At 42.4% G+C, this 14,982-nt stretch overlaps 4 protein-coding genes across 4 annotated transcripts; 3 read left to right on the top strand and 1 right to left on the bottom strand.

Moving 5' to 3' along the window:
• Nucleotides 1-770: 770 nt before the first annotated feature.
• N7457_004995 (Chloroperoxidase) lies at nucleotides 771-1,150 on the top strand (the record flags this gene model as incomplete). The annotated part of the gene is made up of 2 exons (XM_057176040.1): nucleotides 771-972; nucleotides 1,044-1,150. 2 exons carry the CDS (start codon nucleotides 771-773, stop codon nucleotides 1,148-1,150), a joined length of 309 nt encoding a protein of 102 aa, XP_057033087.1.
• Nucleotides 1,151-1,934: 784 nt separating this feature from the next.
• N7457_004994 (uncharacterized protein) lies at nucleotides 1,935-2,165 on the top strand (the record flags this gene model as incomplete). Its single annotated transcript, XM_057176039.1, has 1 exon — nucleotides 1,935-2,165. One exon carries the CDS (start codon nucleotides 1,935-1,937, stop codon nucleotides 2,163-2,165), a length of 231 nt encoding a protein of 76 aa, XP_057033086.1.
• A 939-nt stretch (nucleotides 2,166-3,104) lies between these two features.
• On the top strand, nucleotides 3,105-5,033 carry N7457_004993 (adenosine deaminase family protein; the record flags this gene model as incomplete). The annotated part of the gene is made up of 4 exons (XM_057176038.1): nucleotides 3,105-3,264; nucleotides 3,331-4,200; nucleotides 4,259-4,776; nucleotides 4,830-5,033. 4 exons carry the CDS (start codon nucleotides 3,105-3,107, stop codon nucleotides 5,031-5,033), a joined length of 1,752 nt encoding a protein of 583 aa, XP_057033085.1.
• An 8,450-nt stretch (nucleotides 5,034-13,483) lies between these two features.
• On the bottom strand, nucleotides 13,484-13,858 carry N7457_004992 (uncharacterized protein; the record flags this gene model as incomplete). The annotated part of the gene is made up of 1 exon (XM_057176037.1): nucleotides 13,484-13,858. One exon carries the CDS (start codon nucleotides 13,856-13,858, stop codon nucleotides 13,484-13,486), a length of 375 nt encoding a protein of 124 aa, XP_057033084.1.
• Between the last annotated feature and the right edge of the window lie 1,124 nt (nucleotides 13,859-14,982).

The raw sequence follows: 14,982 nt of genomic DNA, 5'->3' as shown, positions 1-14,982 counted from the left end.
GCTACTATAATAAGTCGAAATAACCTATAGTAAGAAAAGTAAGATAATAAAAAGCTATAAGAAGAAAAGCGAAACGATAAAAAAGCTATAACGAAAGGATAAGGAAGTATAGGAAGAAGAAAGCTATAACTCGAAGAGAGATAAGTAAAAAATATATAAAGAACTTAGATTATACGCGACGAAGAGAGATAACGCTTAAAGCCCCGAGTCTAGCTATACCTTCTACTATAAAGACAAATTACCCTCTTTTAGATAGCTAGATATATATACTATTTTTAAACCCTCCCTACCTTAACTATAAGAGACCCTCGACCCCCGACCCTTAGCTACGAGGACGTAACTCTTTAAGGAGGGGGAAAATATTACGACCCTCTACTAGGAGAGTGCCTTATAGGCTAGATCCCGCCTAGTCCTATGACCTAGAACCCGTAACCTAGTAGGGGTAGCATAACCCCCCGCTAGAGACCGCACTAAGGAGACTAAGTCCTACCGGGTTAGGTGACCTAGTCCCGTGACCCGCCAAAGGTTATCTATATAGAGACTGCTAGGGGAACTTAGCTCTTTAGCGATTAGTTTATAAATATACTAGCACCCTGCTATTCCTTCACTCTAGTTCTATATTACCTGCTAGGACCCGCTAGCACGCCGGTCCTAACACACTCCTTCTTATGAGTAGTCGTATAGGATCATCTCTCTATCAGATGTGCACTTTGACGCTAATATCTGCGCGGGAGTCGCTAAGGACCTCGATCTTTACCACACTAGGCTCTATGAAGAATCGGTACATCTCTGTTGAGGTGGCGGCTAAGGCTCGCGCGGCACGCGTGGCAGAAGCCAAGAGGGTCAATCCTAGCTTCAATGCCCCCACGACTGCTGTGATGGGCAGTCCTGGTACAACGGCCCTTTACTTGCTGACCCTGTGGGATGGCAAAGCCGATGCAGCGCCAAAGAACTGGGTTCGGGCTTTCTTTGGTATGTCCTGCAAACTGCGCTTTTGCTCAATAATATAAAATTGGAATATATTGATGCTGACTAGGTAATAGAAGAAGATCGTATCCCTTACCGTGAGGGATACAGAAAGCCTAAAGTTGCAATCACCTCCGATGACCTCACAAAGCTGACAAACAGAGTGAATGCAGTTCCGGTGTAGGAACTCTGGAAGAAAAATGCATGTACAGGTATTTGTTGCATGTAGTTCGAGTGGCTGGGGGACCATCACAGTGTGTGTGATTATGAATGATCATAGTGGATGTATTACATGGATGAGCCAGGTAGTTTCTTCCCTCTCTTCTTTTCATGTAGTTAGCCCAACTACTCCGTACACATAGCTACCTTTCTGAATACGTATCTAACTAGCTGTTCTAGATTACATGATTGCATTTCATGGTTGTTGAGACAGTAGTCAGTGAATGGTTGGTGCCTCAGGGACCGACCCTCGTAGACTAGAATAGTCGGGAGCTCTGTCTCTCTCTTCCTAATACAACGCTTTCCCTCATGGAACTCTACCTTATAGCTTTCATCAAGGCTCTAGGGACTCTGATCCGACCTAGACCTAGCTAATACTGGGATCTGGACTCTTTCCCCCCTCACTGCCAATCCCACTACGGAGTACTCTGATATAAGCTACAAACCAGGGGGGCCTTGGTCCTATCTACTACTATGTAACATGTATGTATGTATGTATGTACATATATACGGAGTAATACGGCCTTCGCCGGTGATAGCTCATATGAATTGTGCCCATTCTGACTCGCCTGTTCATTACCAATCAATCGCACTGCTCACTACTCCGTAAGCATGATCTGATTTCCCCTTTCCTTGCCCACTCAGGGGTGCAGAGGCAACGAGGACTGTACGCGATCGGCTAGTAGATTTGTGGATAGTTTGAATCCCATCTGCTCCTTACAACATAGTACCTACCTACGTATTCCGTCATGCTCCCCGATGCAAATTTCACGATGCAAGGTCATAGAAAGTGTGCTACACAGCATGTCACCTTAACTTCATTGGTCCAACGTGCACGAGCTGCAGTTGGTGAGCTCAGGGGTCGGCGGCGCTCCGGATGTTCTCGGTTTGACTCGTCCAAGCTGAAGACTGCCATAAACAAGCTAGCAGCAGCCTTTGAAACCTGCCCAATCACAGTCGCCAAGCGCAACGGAAGCTAGCGATGCTAAGTCTAGCCCTTGGGCATCCACGGCCGATCGGCAACCGATGCAAATGACATTTGCTGCAGGGGCCTCGACACTCTTTTTATTTAATTTACCTATTACTGGTCAACTGTCTAACGAAATATGGCTCCAGCTGTTCTTTTCTTTTCTTTCCTTCCTCTTCCAACGTCAGCCATTCAAATCCGTTCTCACATCCTCAGCGTGCAGAATGTCAATATGTAGGACAGCAATACGCGCTAGGCTGAAAATAGGAATTCATCAACAAATGATCTTCATACGGGCCGAACACTATGTATCCGGGTCAATAGTTTGTAAAAATGGGGTCACATTGCACAAAGTTGCGTCTGTGGAATCCTCAGCCTATGAAATCCGAGATCCACCACCGAATATTGCTGGTGCAACATGGGATATAGAGGGGGATGCAGTCTGCAAGGGATGCCGTTCTCTTTATGTAGGTATTTATGTAGGTACAGATCAAACTGATTCCACTGAATAGACACGGAGAAAAGTAGATCGATCTTAGAGATATGGGACTACTACTCCGTACTCCAGCACTCCGTAGCCAAGGAATCATGCCCGAGACTGATCATCGTGATCTGAACCGCCGATGTGATTACAGGCGTTAACATGACATTGTGCAGTAGGCTCAGTGTGATATCTAAGCATATGGCGTCGCTAGCTTCGAATTGAATTGACCAGACATATCCGTACTCCGTGCGGAGTATATTGGTATTGTATAATCATCTGCAGGAACGAGAATGTTCATTGGAGTATGCCTGTGGGACCATGCAAGACTCCATGCCAGACCAACCCTAAAGGGGCCCCGAGCTCAGCTCCACCATAGGCCTGACTGAGTGTATACATAGCGGTTCCCTACAAATACAATGGGAAGAGTCCACTTCGACGGAGTACTGGTGACCCAGGTAGCCAGCCATCATGCGTCTACTCTCAATATTCGGGATCGCTACTCTTTCCCTGTCGGGGATTTCAACAGCATTAATAATTGAAGGAGAGCCAGATGTCAATGCTTCGCTGGTGCAACAACATCTCAGAAATCGCGAGAAACTGATCGCGTTGGAAAAGACGCATCGACAGGGTTCGTTTCTGACAATCTATCTCTGTCTAATTAGTTCGAGCAAGAAGAACTGACCGGTCAATGCAGATCACTTCTTCCGGCAAAGTCTCTCTCCAACTGCCAAACGGGCCGATGAGATTGTTCAAGCAATTCGACAGGATGAGATTGACAATTACTGGCGAGTGGCCGGTAGCCCGGACGGCGAGGATGAACGGTTCGCAGGAGAAGTTTTCCCTCTTGCTCGACCGTATATCTCCAATACCACCCTTTGGAGAGTAGTCAAGCGTATGCCGAAGGGTGCACTCTTGCACGCACATTTGTCCGCTATGTTGCCATATGAAAAGATCATGGAAATCATCATCAACACGGAAGGCATGGTAATGTCCGCATCACAGCCTCTTGACACCGAAGAGGCCCAGCAGAATGCCACTATCACTTTCGCTCATAATAACGACACTCTTACGACCGATCAGTCAAGAATTGACACTGCCGATTATATACCTGATTCGGAAATCCCAGTCAAAACCGCCGCAGCCAATTTCGAAGGTGGCAAAGCGGGTTTCATTGAATTCATCAAGAGCAAGACAACCATCTTGCCGGAGGATTCTATCCGCCACGAATTAGGCGTTGACGAGATCTGGAGACGGTTCCAGGCCTGTTTTGGTCCCACTGATACCATGATTGCATACGAACCTGTCGTACGGAAGTTTTATCAGACACTTTTCGAAGATTTAGCTGTTGATGGTATTAACTGGGTGGAAATTCGGAGCGGCGGATCGAGTGGAAAGCTAGTTCACGAAGGAGATGAAGACGTCGATCCTGATCTTGACGCCTGGTGGCATGTTTTGGTTGAGGAGATTGACAAGTTCAAGGCCACCGAGATAGGCAAGAACTTCTTGGGCGTGAGAATTATTTGGTCGGATGCGCGCATCAAGAACCGCGCTGCAATCACCAAGAGTATGACAACCCAGACCCCTTAACACAAAAGCAGCTCTGCTCACGATGACTGATATAGGCATGAAAATCGCTCTCGAGAGGAAGCAAAACTTCCCAGAGCTCTTCAGTGGCTACGACCTCGTTGCCCAGGAGGATCTCGGCCGTCCTCTTTCTGATCTTGCACCGGAACTAGTATGGTTCCGTGAACAGACCGAGGCCTTGAATCTCACCATTCCGTACTTCTTCCATGCAGGAGAAACGCTAGGAGATGGCAATTCCACCGATAATAACTTATTCGATGCCGTGCTGTTCAACACGCGACGAATCGGTCACGGCTTCTCGTTGTATAAGCACCCGAACTTGATCCGTCAAGTTATTGAGCAGAATGTTATGATCGAAGTCTGCCCGATTTCGAACGAAGTCCTTCGTCTGAACGAAGATATCCTTCACCATCCATTGCCAGCGATGATTGCTCACGGTATTCCGACCGCAATCAGTAATGATGATCCGGCAATCCTTGGACAGGACGCGGCAGGTTTGAGTTATGACTTCTATCAAACCATCCAAGCATTTGACAATATTGGTCTCGCTGGGCTGGTAAGTTATCTTCCCCTGGAAGTTTGGCACGGCTTGCTTACTCTCAAAAACAGGGTGCACTGGCACAGAACAGTCTGCGCTGGGCAAACTTCGAGGACCAGTCTGACAAAGATTGGGTCCAAGATATTGACCGTGGTGAGCACGGAACTGGTATCAAAGCTAAGCACATTCAAGGTTGGAACAAGGACTGGGAGGAATTTTGCCAGTGGATTGTGGACGAGTATGGTTCAAAGTACCAGACAGTCGAGATTGACTAAGTTTACCTATGGATTGAAGGATCACGCAGAGATATATGGTGAGCTCATCTACGGTTTATATCAAATGCACAACTATATAACCCAACCAGAACGGGTTGGCCTTTCTTTTCTTCCCCCTATTTATGGTAGACTCATTGCGCAGCAAGTAAATCATGGTCACTTCTGACTCGACCCCATCTCGCACTTTTGGAGAATCGACAAAGAACCATTTGCCTATCAAAATTGTTGAGATGCCCCGGGTGCGTGATTCCTAAGGCATCAAGGTGTTTCACAGGCCGAGCAACTTGTTTGCTGCTTTCTGAGGATCATAGCTTCTTCCTTTCTAATCCAATCTCCCTGCCAATAGCCTCATCAAAAACGGGTGTCCTCAATTGAGCTCCGCATCTTTTGAATCCACCATTGCACATTCGAAGAGATTCCATGTAGGTAGAATAAGGAGTGGTGCTAGGACTGATATACCGTACTTGCAGTACCATACTCCCTTTCGGGAATTTGAAGATGGTCTCACTGCCCAGGTGTCCAGGTCCTTGTGTGTATGCGTGATTATGAAACCCGACATTTGTCCCGAGGTCGACTGTCACGGGTGTCTTGCCTCTCCACCCTCATCATGAGCAACACACCAGGCCAGATACTGGACATCAAAAATGTTCTCGTTTCAGACGAAATTCCAGCGCTCGATGAAGATACACTCGATTATCAACGCTGCGCCAGATTGCACAACTACCTGGTCGCATATGTAGGCATGGCCCGCAATGACACAAATACGCCCGATCTCGATGCCCTAGCCAGCGAGTCATGGTTCTTCAACCAGCCGCACGAGGACCCCATTCGCGCTCGGATTACCCCATCATTAAACTCGTTCCTTGACAAAGTGACTCGGTGATACGGGGCAGCCCTGGAGGTGGAAGTGGTTGATGAAGGAGAGATAAGGGACTACTCTGGGGAATGTGGGATCTGGACTCTTTTGTCTTGTTCGCACTGCCGGTCTGTGTCAACTGACGTGGTATTCAGTATAGTAGGGGTCCAATCAAGGGAGTTGAAATCTCTGTATTTCTGTATCCACTATTCTAGTAGGAAATATGACTATCTGACTAATATCAACAATACTGCGTAGACAGGATAAACTAAACTTCCGGTATGCCGATCTTATGCTCCGACACACCCCCTTAGCTAGGCTAGTATGGTCTAGCTGCTTCCTGCACCCTAGTCGGCATGTTATTTCTCTCCCTTTGTTGATCAAATGACCTATGCTGTCAAATAGCTCCTACTATCAGATAGCTTATATCTGTCATCCTTAACATTTTGAGGAAAGCTTTATACTTTTGCCTAGTGAGCAACTTTGTGAGTCCGTCTATAGCCATACTAGCTATCGGCACCTATTTCACCTTGATTCTTCCTTCCCTGACTTCCTATCTAAGCTAGTGCCGATGAATATTAATATGTCGCAATTTCGTCTCGAACGCCGTATCCTCGCTAGTTAGAAGACTAATAGTGCGCTAATTGTCGCAATCAATGCTTAGTTAATGGGAAGGGATAAAACCGAGGGTATTAAGAAGTCTACGCTACTATTATAGCTATTTTATAGTCTCTAAGAGACCGAGGAGCTTAGCTTTAGTAGTGGAGGTGGTGACTATAGGCTGCTTACTAGCCTTCTAGTCGACTAGCCCGCCGTATACCTAGTAGATATAGCTAGCGGAGCTCTTTCTATCGGGATAATCCCTATATAAAGTATCACTAGCAAATTATATAGAGTTTATTCTAGAATCTATACTATATTTAATAGCGAGATAGCGGGTAGAATTAAGGTAGGTAATAACTCTATTAGCTACCTAATAGTGCTAGGGGCCCGGGTTTATTAAATATTATATTAGACGAGTAGTTAATTTTATAGTATCTAGTCTTATAATTATAGTGGTATATCCCGTAGATCCTACCTTCTTTTAGTATAATAGGATCTCTTATACCGTAGCTACTCCCTAAAATAGGGTTAGATCTTTAATAGGTATTAGGGTATATACCGCTAGTCTATCTATAAGATTATATCGTATAGCGATACTTATTATATAGCTATCTTAATAAAGCTATAGCTTCTTTTACTACCTATCTCTAATAATACGGATATTAAGAAACTATACTATTTCTCTATAGTCTATTAATTCCTAGTATACTTCTAGATCTCGCTCTAGTTTTATAGCCCTTCTTTATATATCTTTATAATAAGTAATTAAGATATCATCTATATAAAAGAAGACTATTAGTCTATTTCTAATAAAGATATAGGGGTCTTCTAGGGCTTATTATAGACTTAGCTTACGAAATATACTAGCTACTTCCTACTACTAAAGTCTAGGTAAGATCCGTAGACTATATAGTACGTAGCGGAGTTTCTAGTATTTACCGGGTAGTCTAAACCTATTAGGTATCTAAGTATAGACCTCTTTTTCTAACGTACTATTTAAAAAGGTAGTAATAGTATCCCGCTATCTTAGATCGAGATTAAATATAGTAATAAGGGTAAAGATTATCTTTATAGTCCTTACTACTAGTGTAGTAGCTCTCTTTTCTTCGTACGAAATAGTCTCTAGATCTCCCCGTACGTATATACGAGCTTTAAATTTAACTAGATAACTATCCTAATCGTATTTATAGGTAAATACCTATATAAGAGGTAGTATTTGCTTACCTCTATCCTTTAGTCTCTCTATAATCTTATAGGTTTCCTTTTCTATTAGAGAGTTAATCTCCTTTCTTATTACTACGAGAAAACCTTCCTAAAATAGATAGTTTATAATATCTTTATAGTGTTTTAGGACTAGGGGGAGATTATCTTAATAACGTCTAATTTTAGGCTTCTTAGTATATAGACCTATAGCGAAAGCATATAGTAGTGTAGGAGGGTCTTCCTCTATATCGGTAGATCTTATTATATAGATATAGTCTTTGTCTTACCTAGCTTAACGCCTTCGTTTTCTACTAATAATATTGCTAGTATTAATATCTCCTATAATTTATCTGCTTAGGGCGAGAAGTTCCGTCTATAGTTATCTTTCTAGCTTATCTTCTATAGTAGGAATAGCTTTATTATCCTAAACCTAGTCGCTAACTAGATCCTCTAGATCCTCCGGTATATCTACCCCCTAACTAGGGGTAGTATAGGGTTCTTACGGCGGTATAATAGGGAGCGGAGGAAGGGGTTTATCCGGAAATATACCTAGCGGGGCTCGGGGTTTATAGATCTTAGGCATTTACTATATAATTTTAGGTATTTACTATATAATCGTAGTTTTTAGGGAGGGTAGGACCACTTACTAGTCTACCCCCTAAAGTGGGGTAGTATCTCGCTAACTAACTTCACTAGCTGTCTCCCTCTACGGAGAGTTCTACTATATATTCTACTAGTTTTCTTACTAAGATCCTTACTAAGATCCTTACTAAGATCCTTAATAAGATCCTTAATAATTATAGTGCTAAGTATCTTATAGATTATTAGACTAAGCTTCCTATAGATCTCGATAATCTCTCTCTTCTATTTCGCTAGTCTCTTAACTAGCTATTACGCGATCAAGTACCTAGTTAAACTCTTCTATAGTAATTTCCTAAGGTTCTTACTATATTAGTATTAGAATAAGCTAATATCTATTATAATTAGGGATATATTTACGAGTTTTATTAAATACTATATCCCTAATAGGCTTCACTTTCCTATTATATAGAAACTAGATTTTCTAGATATTTAATACTATATAGCTAACTAAGAATCCGATCTTAGCCCGTAGGTTCATTTTATTAGACTAGACCTATTTATCGATCCTATAGTATACTAAACTTCTATATAGTTTAATATTTAATAGGTTAATCCTCGGCGCCTACGGTACGAGCTCCTTCTATACCTCCTCCTATAGTATAACCTAGCGGTTTTCGGTAGTAATATATGTCGGCGTGCGATTTAGTAACTATATTATAGCGTTAGCGGCCTCTAGCTATAGATCTTTTAGGAGCTTTCCTTTAAGTATAAGTATACGTATACGGGTGATAATTATACTACCGGATCTTTCGGTATAACTATTTATTTCGGAGTACCTTAGGGGGTTATAATATATAAGGATACTATTAGAAGTGAGGCTATATTCCGTAGGTTTTTTAGCTAAGGACTTATTATCGTATTAGAAGGCTTTAATTAGTAGATCCTATTAGTTTCTTACTAGTTCTATAAAACGATTAATCGCTAGCTAACACTTAGACTTTATTTTATAGGTTATTAGCTAATAAAACCTAGGACCTTCTAGGTAAAAATAAGAGATCTAGCGGTACTTATTCTTTACTAGCGGTAGCTAAATAAGATTAAAGTGCACTCTTCTAAATCGTCCGAAAGTACGTCTAACTACGCGTCTTAATATCTACCTTAGTATACGACCTAACTAATAAATCTAGTATAATACCTACGTTTCTATAGTCTTCTTTCCGGTAGACTCTTTTTCTTTATCACTAAAACTAACTCTATCTACTATAGTAGTAAGTTTTACTATACTTCGTTAATTAATATAGGCTAGTCTCCGGTACTAGATATCTAATAAGGCCTTTAATTACTAAGGTTTCACTAACTTTCTCTCTATAAAATAGGCTTACTAAGGCTATATAAGTTCTCCGGGTTAATTAAAGATCTAGAGGTTAAACTAGTCCTAAAGATTAACGTAGATAACTAGTCTATTATTAGGGTCTCTAATATAGTTTATACGCTAATACTATATCCCGCCCTTCTTTTTTAGTATAGAATAGGATATTAGGTTTATATAGAAACTAGGGGAATAGAGGGTATTACTAAGTGTGATCTCTATTTTACCTTTTACTAGATATCTACCCACTAGTCTAACCTTCCCCTTTCCTAGTACCTAGGTAGTGCTATCTCCCGTCGTAAGATCCGAAATCTAGAGTATAAAGTCGATAAAAAGGTCTCTATTATTATAGATATAGGTACTAGATCCTATATTAAGGATCTACCTATCTTTTAAGATAGGTTCTCTATTTTTAGTAAGGGAGAGGGCGTATTCGTAGTTTTATACTAGCCCCCCTACTATATAGTATAGGGCTTAAGGGTAGTAGCGAAGCTTACTTAATTTATAAACTCTTCCTTCTAAGGTTACTAATTTTGCTAAGTTTACTAAGTTTACTATACCTTTTCTACCTTCTTTTCTACCTATTTCTTCTAAGTAGGTTCTTTAACGAGTTTTTACTTAATCTTTTCTAGCTTTCTAGGGTTAATATAGGTCCCTTCGGGGCGGTTTTCCTTATTAAGATACTAATATATTACTATTTTATATAAATAGTAGGGGTTCCCGTATAGGTACCTCCTTTTTTTAAATAGGATCGGCTCCTTAGTTTAGGACTAGGTCTAGGACTTTACTTCTTAGTGTCCCTACTAGGTTAAAAATACCCCTTTTAGGGGTATAGTAGATAATACCTTTTATACCCCTATTTCTCGATTTATTACGCGGAATAACTCGAGGAGATCACGGGTTTAATAGACTTTCTTACCTATAACGATCTCTTAATATCTTCCTTACTACTAAATAGGTAAGACCTCTTTAATAGTATATAGGAAGTCCCTATTTACGTCTCCGTTATTAATACCGAGGCTAATAGCTTACTCCCTTAAGGTATTCTATTATTTAAGCTATTATTCGATATCTCTAGTCGGCTTTTAGATAGCGAAGACCTTCTACTTTATTCGGACTTCCTCCTCGTATATAGTCGATCTCGCGAAGCGATCTCTTAGGTATATAAGTCTCTTATACGGGGTCTAATAGTCGGTGATAGCGGTATAGTAGATTAGGTCTAAGAAGGTATAAATATAGTTATTTATATTAGAAAGTCCTTTTGTCTCCCTATCCTATTTCGATTAGTCTACTTTAAAGATATCTATTTTGTCTCTCTAATCTCTTTTATCTAATTCGGTCCCTCCGTAGGGGTATTCCGGCCTAATAGGCTCTTCTTTCCTAATCGGTCTCTCTATCGGGGGGGTATCTAGGTTATAGTGCTTCTAGACTTATTTTTGTGTCGTATATAGCTTTACCCGGGCGAACTAGGTGCGCTATTGGGGCGAGTCCTTCAGTTTTTCGCCCTTTATAGCGGAGAGAATTGTTAATACTTCCATTGTTAGGGTTAGGTGCTGTATAGCCTCAGCGGGCTACTGTGCAGCTTTGGAGGTTTTTAGGTGCTGATAGGCGCTATATCTTGTGAATAGCGGCCTTATTTCGTGCGAACCGGGCTCATAACTGTCAACTAACGTGGTATTCAGTATAGTAGGGGTCCAATCAAGGGAGTTGAAATCTCTGTATTTCTGTATCCACTATTCTAGCAGGAAATATGACTATCTGACTAATATCAACAATACTGCGTAGACAGGATAAACTAAACTTCCGGTATGCCGATCTCATGCTCCGACAGTCTGTGGCGGCCTTAGCTATCAGGTGGACGGCCCTCGAGGACTTGGCGGGCAAACTCGTGGACCTCTCGGGGACTTATCTACATGGTCGATGTGTGTACTGGGGATGCACCATCACTGGTTATTCCAAACCTGACTTTGGGACGCTATCCTGCATATGAGCATAGGTTTTACAGCTGCATCGGGGAAATGAATCCATCATCATCGTTTCCTTTGTTACTGGTCCCTCGTCACCATCGGTCCCATCGGCACTATCGCCAGCAGCATCATCGCCAGCAGCACCGTCACCATCCATACCACTCACCTTCTTCCCGCCAAAGCCTCCCATAAGGCCTCTTGGCGCACATCTTCTATCGACACGTTCACCGAAGCAATGTCATCGCCGGCATCCATGACCAAGGGTGATGGTGAGAAAAAGAATGAAATCAATATGAAATGCATGCCCCACAAACCCTTGTTGCGGAACGAAATACTCGCGCAGAGATGTGTCGGTAAGCATTGATAGAAGCTTGACAGAAGGAAGATGTGGGCGAATCAACCCTCTTGCTCAGTCCTTAGCTTGATCGATGCATCATACATTCTTAATCGTAATGTCTCCATCCGCAATCCTCTAGTATCCAGACTTTGCGTAAAATCTGTCCTGCGTCCCTCAATCACCCGCTTTATCTGCCAAAAGCCATGGACTGTTTTTAATCCAGCCCTGTAGTCATGGGATAGTCCCACAACCTTAGGTATGATATACCCCAACGGGGCTGCTACGTAGAGTTGGCACTGAACGCACCGGAAGCGCAGCAGAGGCATCCTCTGGATCCAATCCCGGGTCCAACTCTAGATGGAACATATTTTGATACCGCTCAAGGCATTCCTACTATACAGTCGGGAATACTCAGGAACATCGCACCCTCGCTTTTTGCATACCCCAACCTGCTGTTTCTCATCTTTCAGACAACTAAGTTCATGTCAATTTTTATCTAACTCCAGTTCCGGATTTCGACTGATGGAGATTTCTCATCATTCTATGCAACTTTACCTTTTTTTCAGCTCGGATTTGTGCCTACAAAAGAGATTATGTGTGTGGTAAAAAAGACGGGATGAGACATGCAATGCGATGGATTGAGCAAGGCTATTGTAACGGTGATGTAGTAACATGCAAGCAAAGCCCTCGAGAGAGACTCTTATCCTTCAGATCTATTTGAAAGTCTCCTAATGAGTTGATTGATCTGAACGGTTGGGAGTGGATGGTTGATTGAAGTGGATGGTTGATTGAAGTGGATGGCTGATTGAAGTGGATGAAGAGGTGTGATCAAGTGCTGATCTCGAGCAACAACTTTCTTTGTTAACCACCACAGCGAACGGCCTCCGGGTCTCCTTCAAATGGGTACACGCTGTAACCTCTTCCTGACGAGAAGCCTCCTTCAGAGACACTCCTTCGGAGACCCTTGTCGATGAAGACCGTTCCTTTTCTTTCCTCCTCTTGCAAAGCTGTGTCGTGGATGCTCGGCTGTGAATGGTGGTCAAAGGTAAGCGATTGAATGCGGACGGTTGATCAAAATAGATTCTATGAAGTTAGTCAAGTGGCACGTGTTCATTGAGTGGAGTTGGTTTGATGAAGCTGGTTTGAGTGGAGTTGGTTTGATGAAGCTGGTTTGATGAAGCTGGTTTGATGAAGCTGGTTTGAGTGGAGTTGGTTTGAGAGGATTTGGTTCGAGAGGAGTTGGTTTGATGAAGCTGGTTTGAAGAAGTTGGTTGGGTGACACATTGGTTTAGTGAGGGCGATCAAGTGCTGAGATTGAGCAACAACTTTCTTTTTTAACCACCACAGCGAACGGCCTCCGGGTCTCCTTCAAATGGGTACACGCTGTAACCTCTTCCTGACGAGAAGCCTCCTTCAGAGACACTCCTTCGGAGACCCTTGTCGATGAAGACCGTTCCTTTTCTTTCCTCCTCTTGCAAAGTTGTGTCGTGGATGCTCGGGTGTGGATGGTTGATCAAAATTGATTCTATGAAGTTAGTTAAGTGACACGCGTTCGTTGAGTGGAGCTGGTTTGATGAAGCTGGTTTGATGAAGCTGGTTTGATGAAGCTGGTTTGATGAAGCTGGTTTGATGAAGCTGGTTTGATGAAGCTGGTTTGATGAAGCTGGTTTGATGAAGCTGGTTTGATGAAGCTGGTTCGGGTGGAGTTGGTTCGAGTGGAGTTGGTTCGAGTGGAGTTGGTTTGATGAAGCTGGTTTGATGAAGCTGGTTTGATGAAGCTGGTTTGATGAAGCTGGTTTGATGAAGCTGGTTTGATGAAGCTGGTTCGGGTGGAGTTGATTCGAGTGGAGTTGGTTCGAGTGGAGTTGGTTTGATGAAGCTGGTTTGATGAAGTTGGTTGAGTGACATATTGGTTTAGTGAGGGCGATCAAGTGCTGAGATTGAGCAACAACTTTCTTTTTTAACCACCACAGCGAACGGCCTCCGGGTCTCCTTCAAATGGGTACACGCTGTAACCTCTTCCTGACGAGAAGCCTCCTTCAGAGACACTCCTTCGGAGACCCTTGTCGATGAAGACCGTCCCTTTTCTTTCCTCCTCTTGCAAAGTTGCGTTGTGGGTGCTCGAATGTGAAATGTGAAATGTCGATGGATAATTGAAGTTGGATGGCTGAATGTGAATGGTTGAAGTGGACGGATGATGGATGATTGAGATGATTGAAGTGGATGATTGAAGTGGATGATTGAAGTGGATGATTGAAGTGGATGATTGAAGTGGATGATTGAAGTGGATGATTGAAGTGGATGATTGAAGTGGATGATTGAAGTGGATGATTGAAGTGGATGATTGAAGGATGATGATTGAAGGATGATGGCTGAAGTTGATGATGGATGATTGAAGTTGAGGATTGAAGTTGAGGATTGAAGTTGAGGATTGAAGTTGAATAGATGAATGTGAATGGTTGAAGTGGATGAATGAAGTGGATGATTGAAGTGGATGATTGAAGGATGATGATTGAAGGATGATGGCTGAAGTTGATGATGGATGATTGAAGTTGAGGATTGAAGTTGAGGATTGAAGTTGAGGATTGAAGTTGAATAGATGAATGTGAATGGTTGAAGTGGATGATTGAAGTGGATGATTGAAGTGGATGATTGAAGTGGATGATTGAAGTGGATGATTGAAGTGGATGATTGAAGGATGATGGCTGAAGTTGATGATGGATGATCGAAGTTGAGGATTGAAGTTGAGGATTGAAGTTGAGGATTGAAGTTGAATAGATGAATGTGAATGGTTGAAGTGGATGAATGGTTGAAGTGGGTGGATGATAGATGATCGAAGTGGATGATCGAAGTGGATGATCGAAGTGGATGGATGATGTTGATGGTTGAGATTGTTCGAGGCTTTCTTTCTTTTGTTTTTTGTTTTTTGTCTTTTGTCTTTTGTCTTTTGTCTTTTGTCTTTTGTCTTTTGTCTTTTGTCTTTTGTCTTTTGTCTTTTGTCTTTTGTCTTTTGTCTTTTTCTTTTGTCTTTT

Source organism: Penicillium paradoxum, assembly GCF_028828445.1.
Source record: "Penicillium paradoxum strain IBT 22861 chromosome Unknown utg000004l_segment0_segment0, whole genome shotgun sequence".
NCBI lineage: Eukaryota > Fungi > Ascomycota > Eurotiomycetes > Eurotiales > Aspergillaceae > Penicillium > Penicillium paradoxum.
The sequence above is the reverse complement of the archived record's forward strand: the minus strand, read 5'-3'. Positions and strand labels throughout refer to the sequence as shown.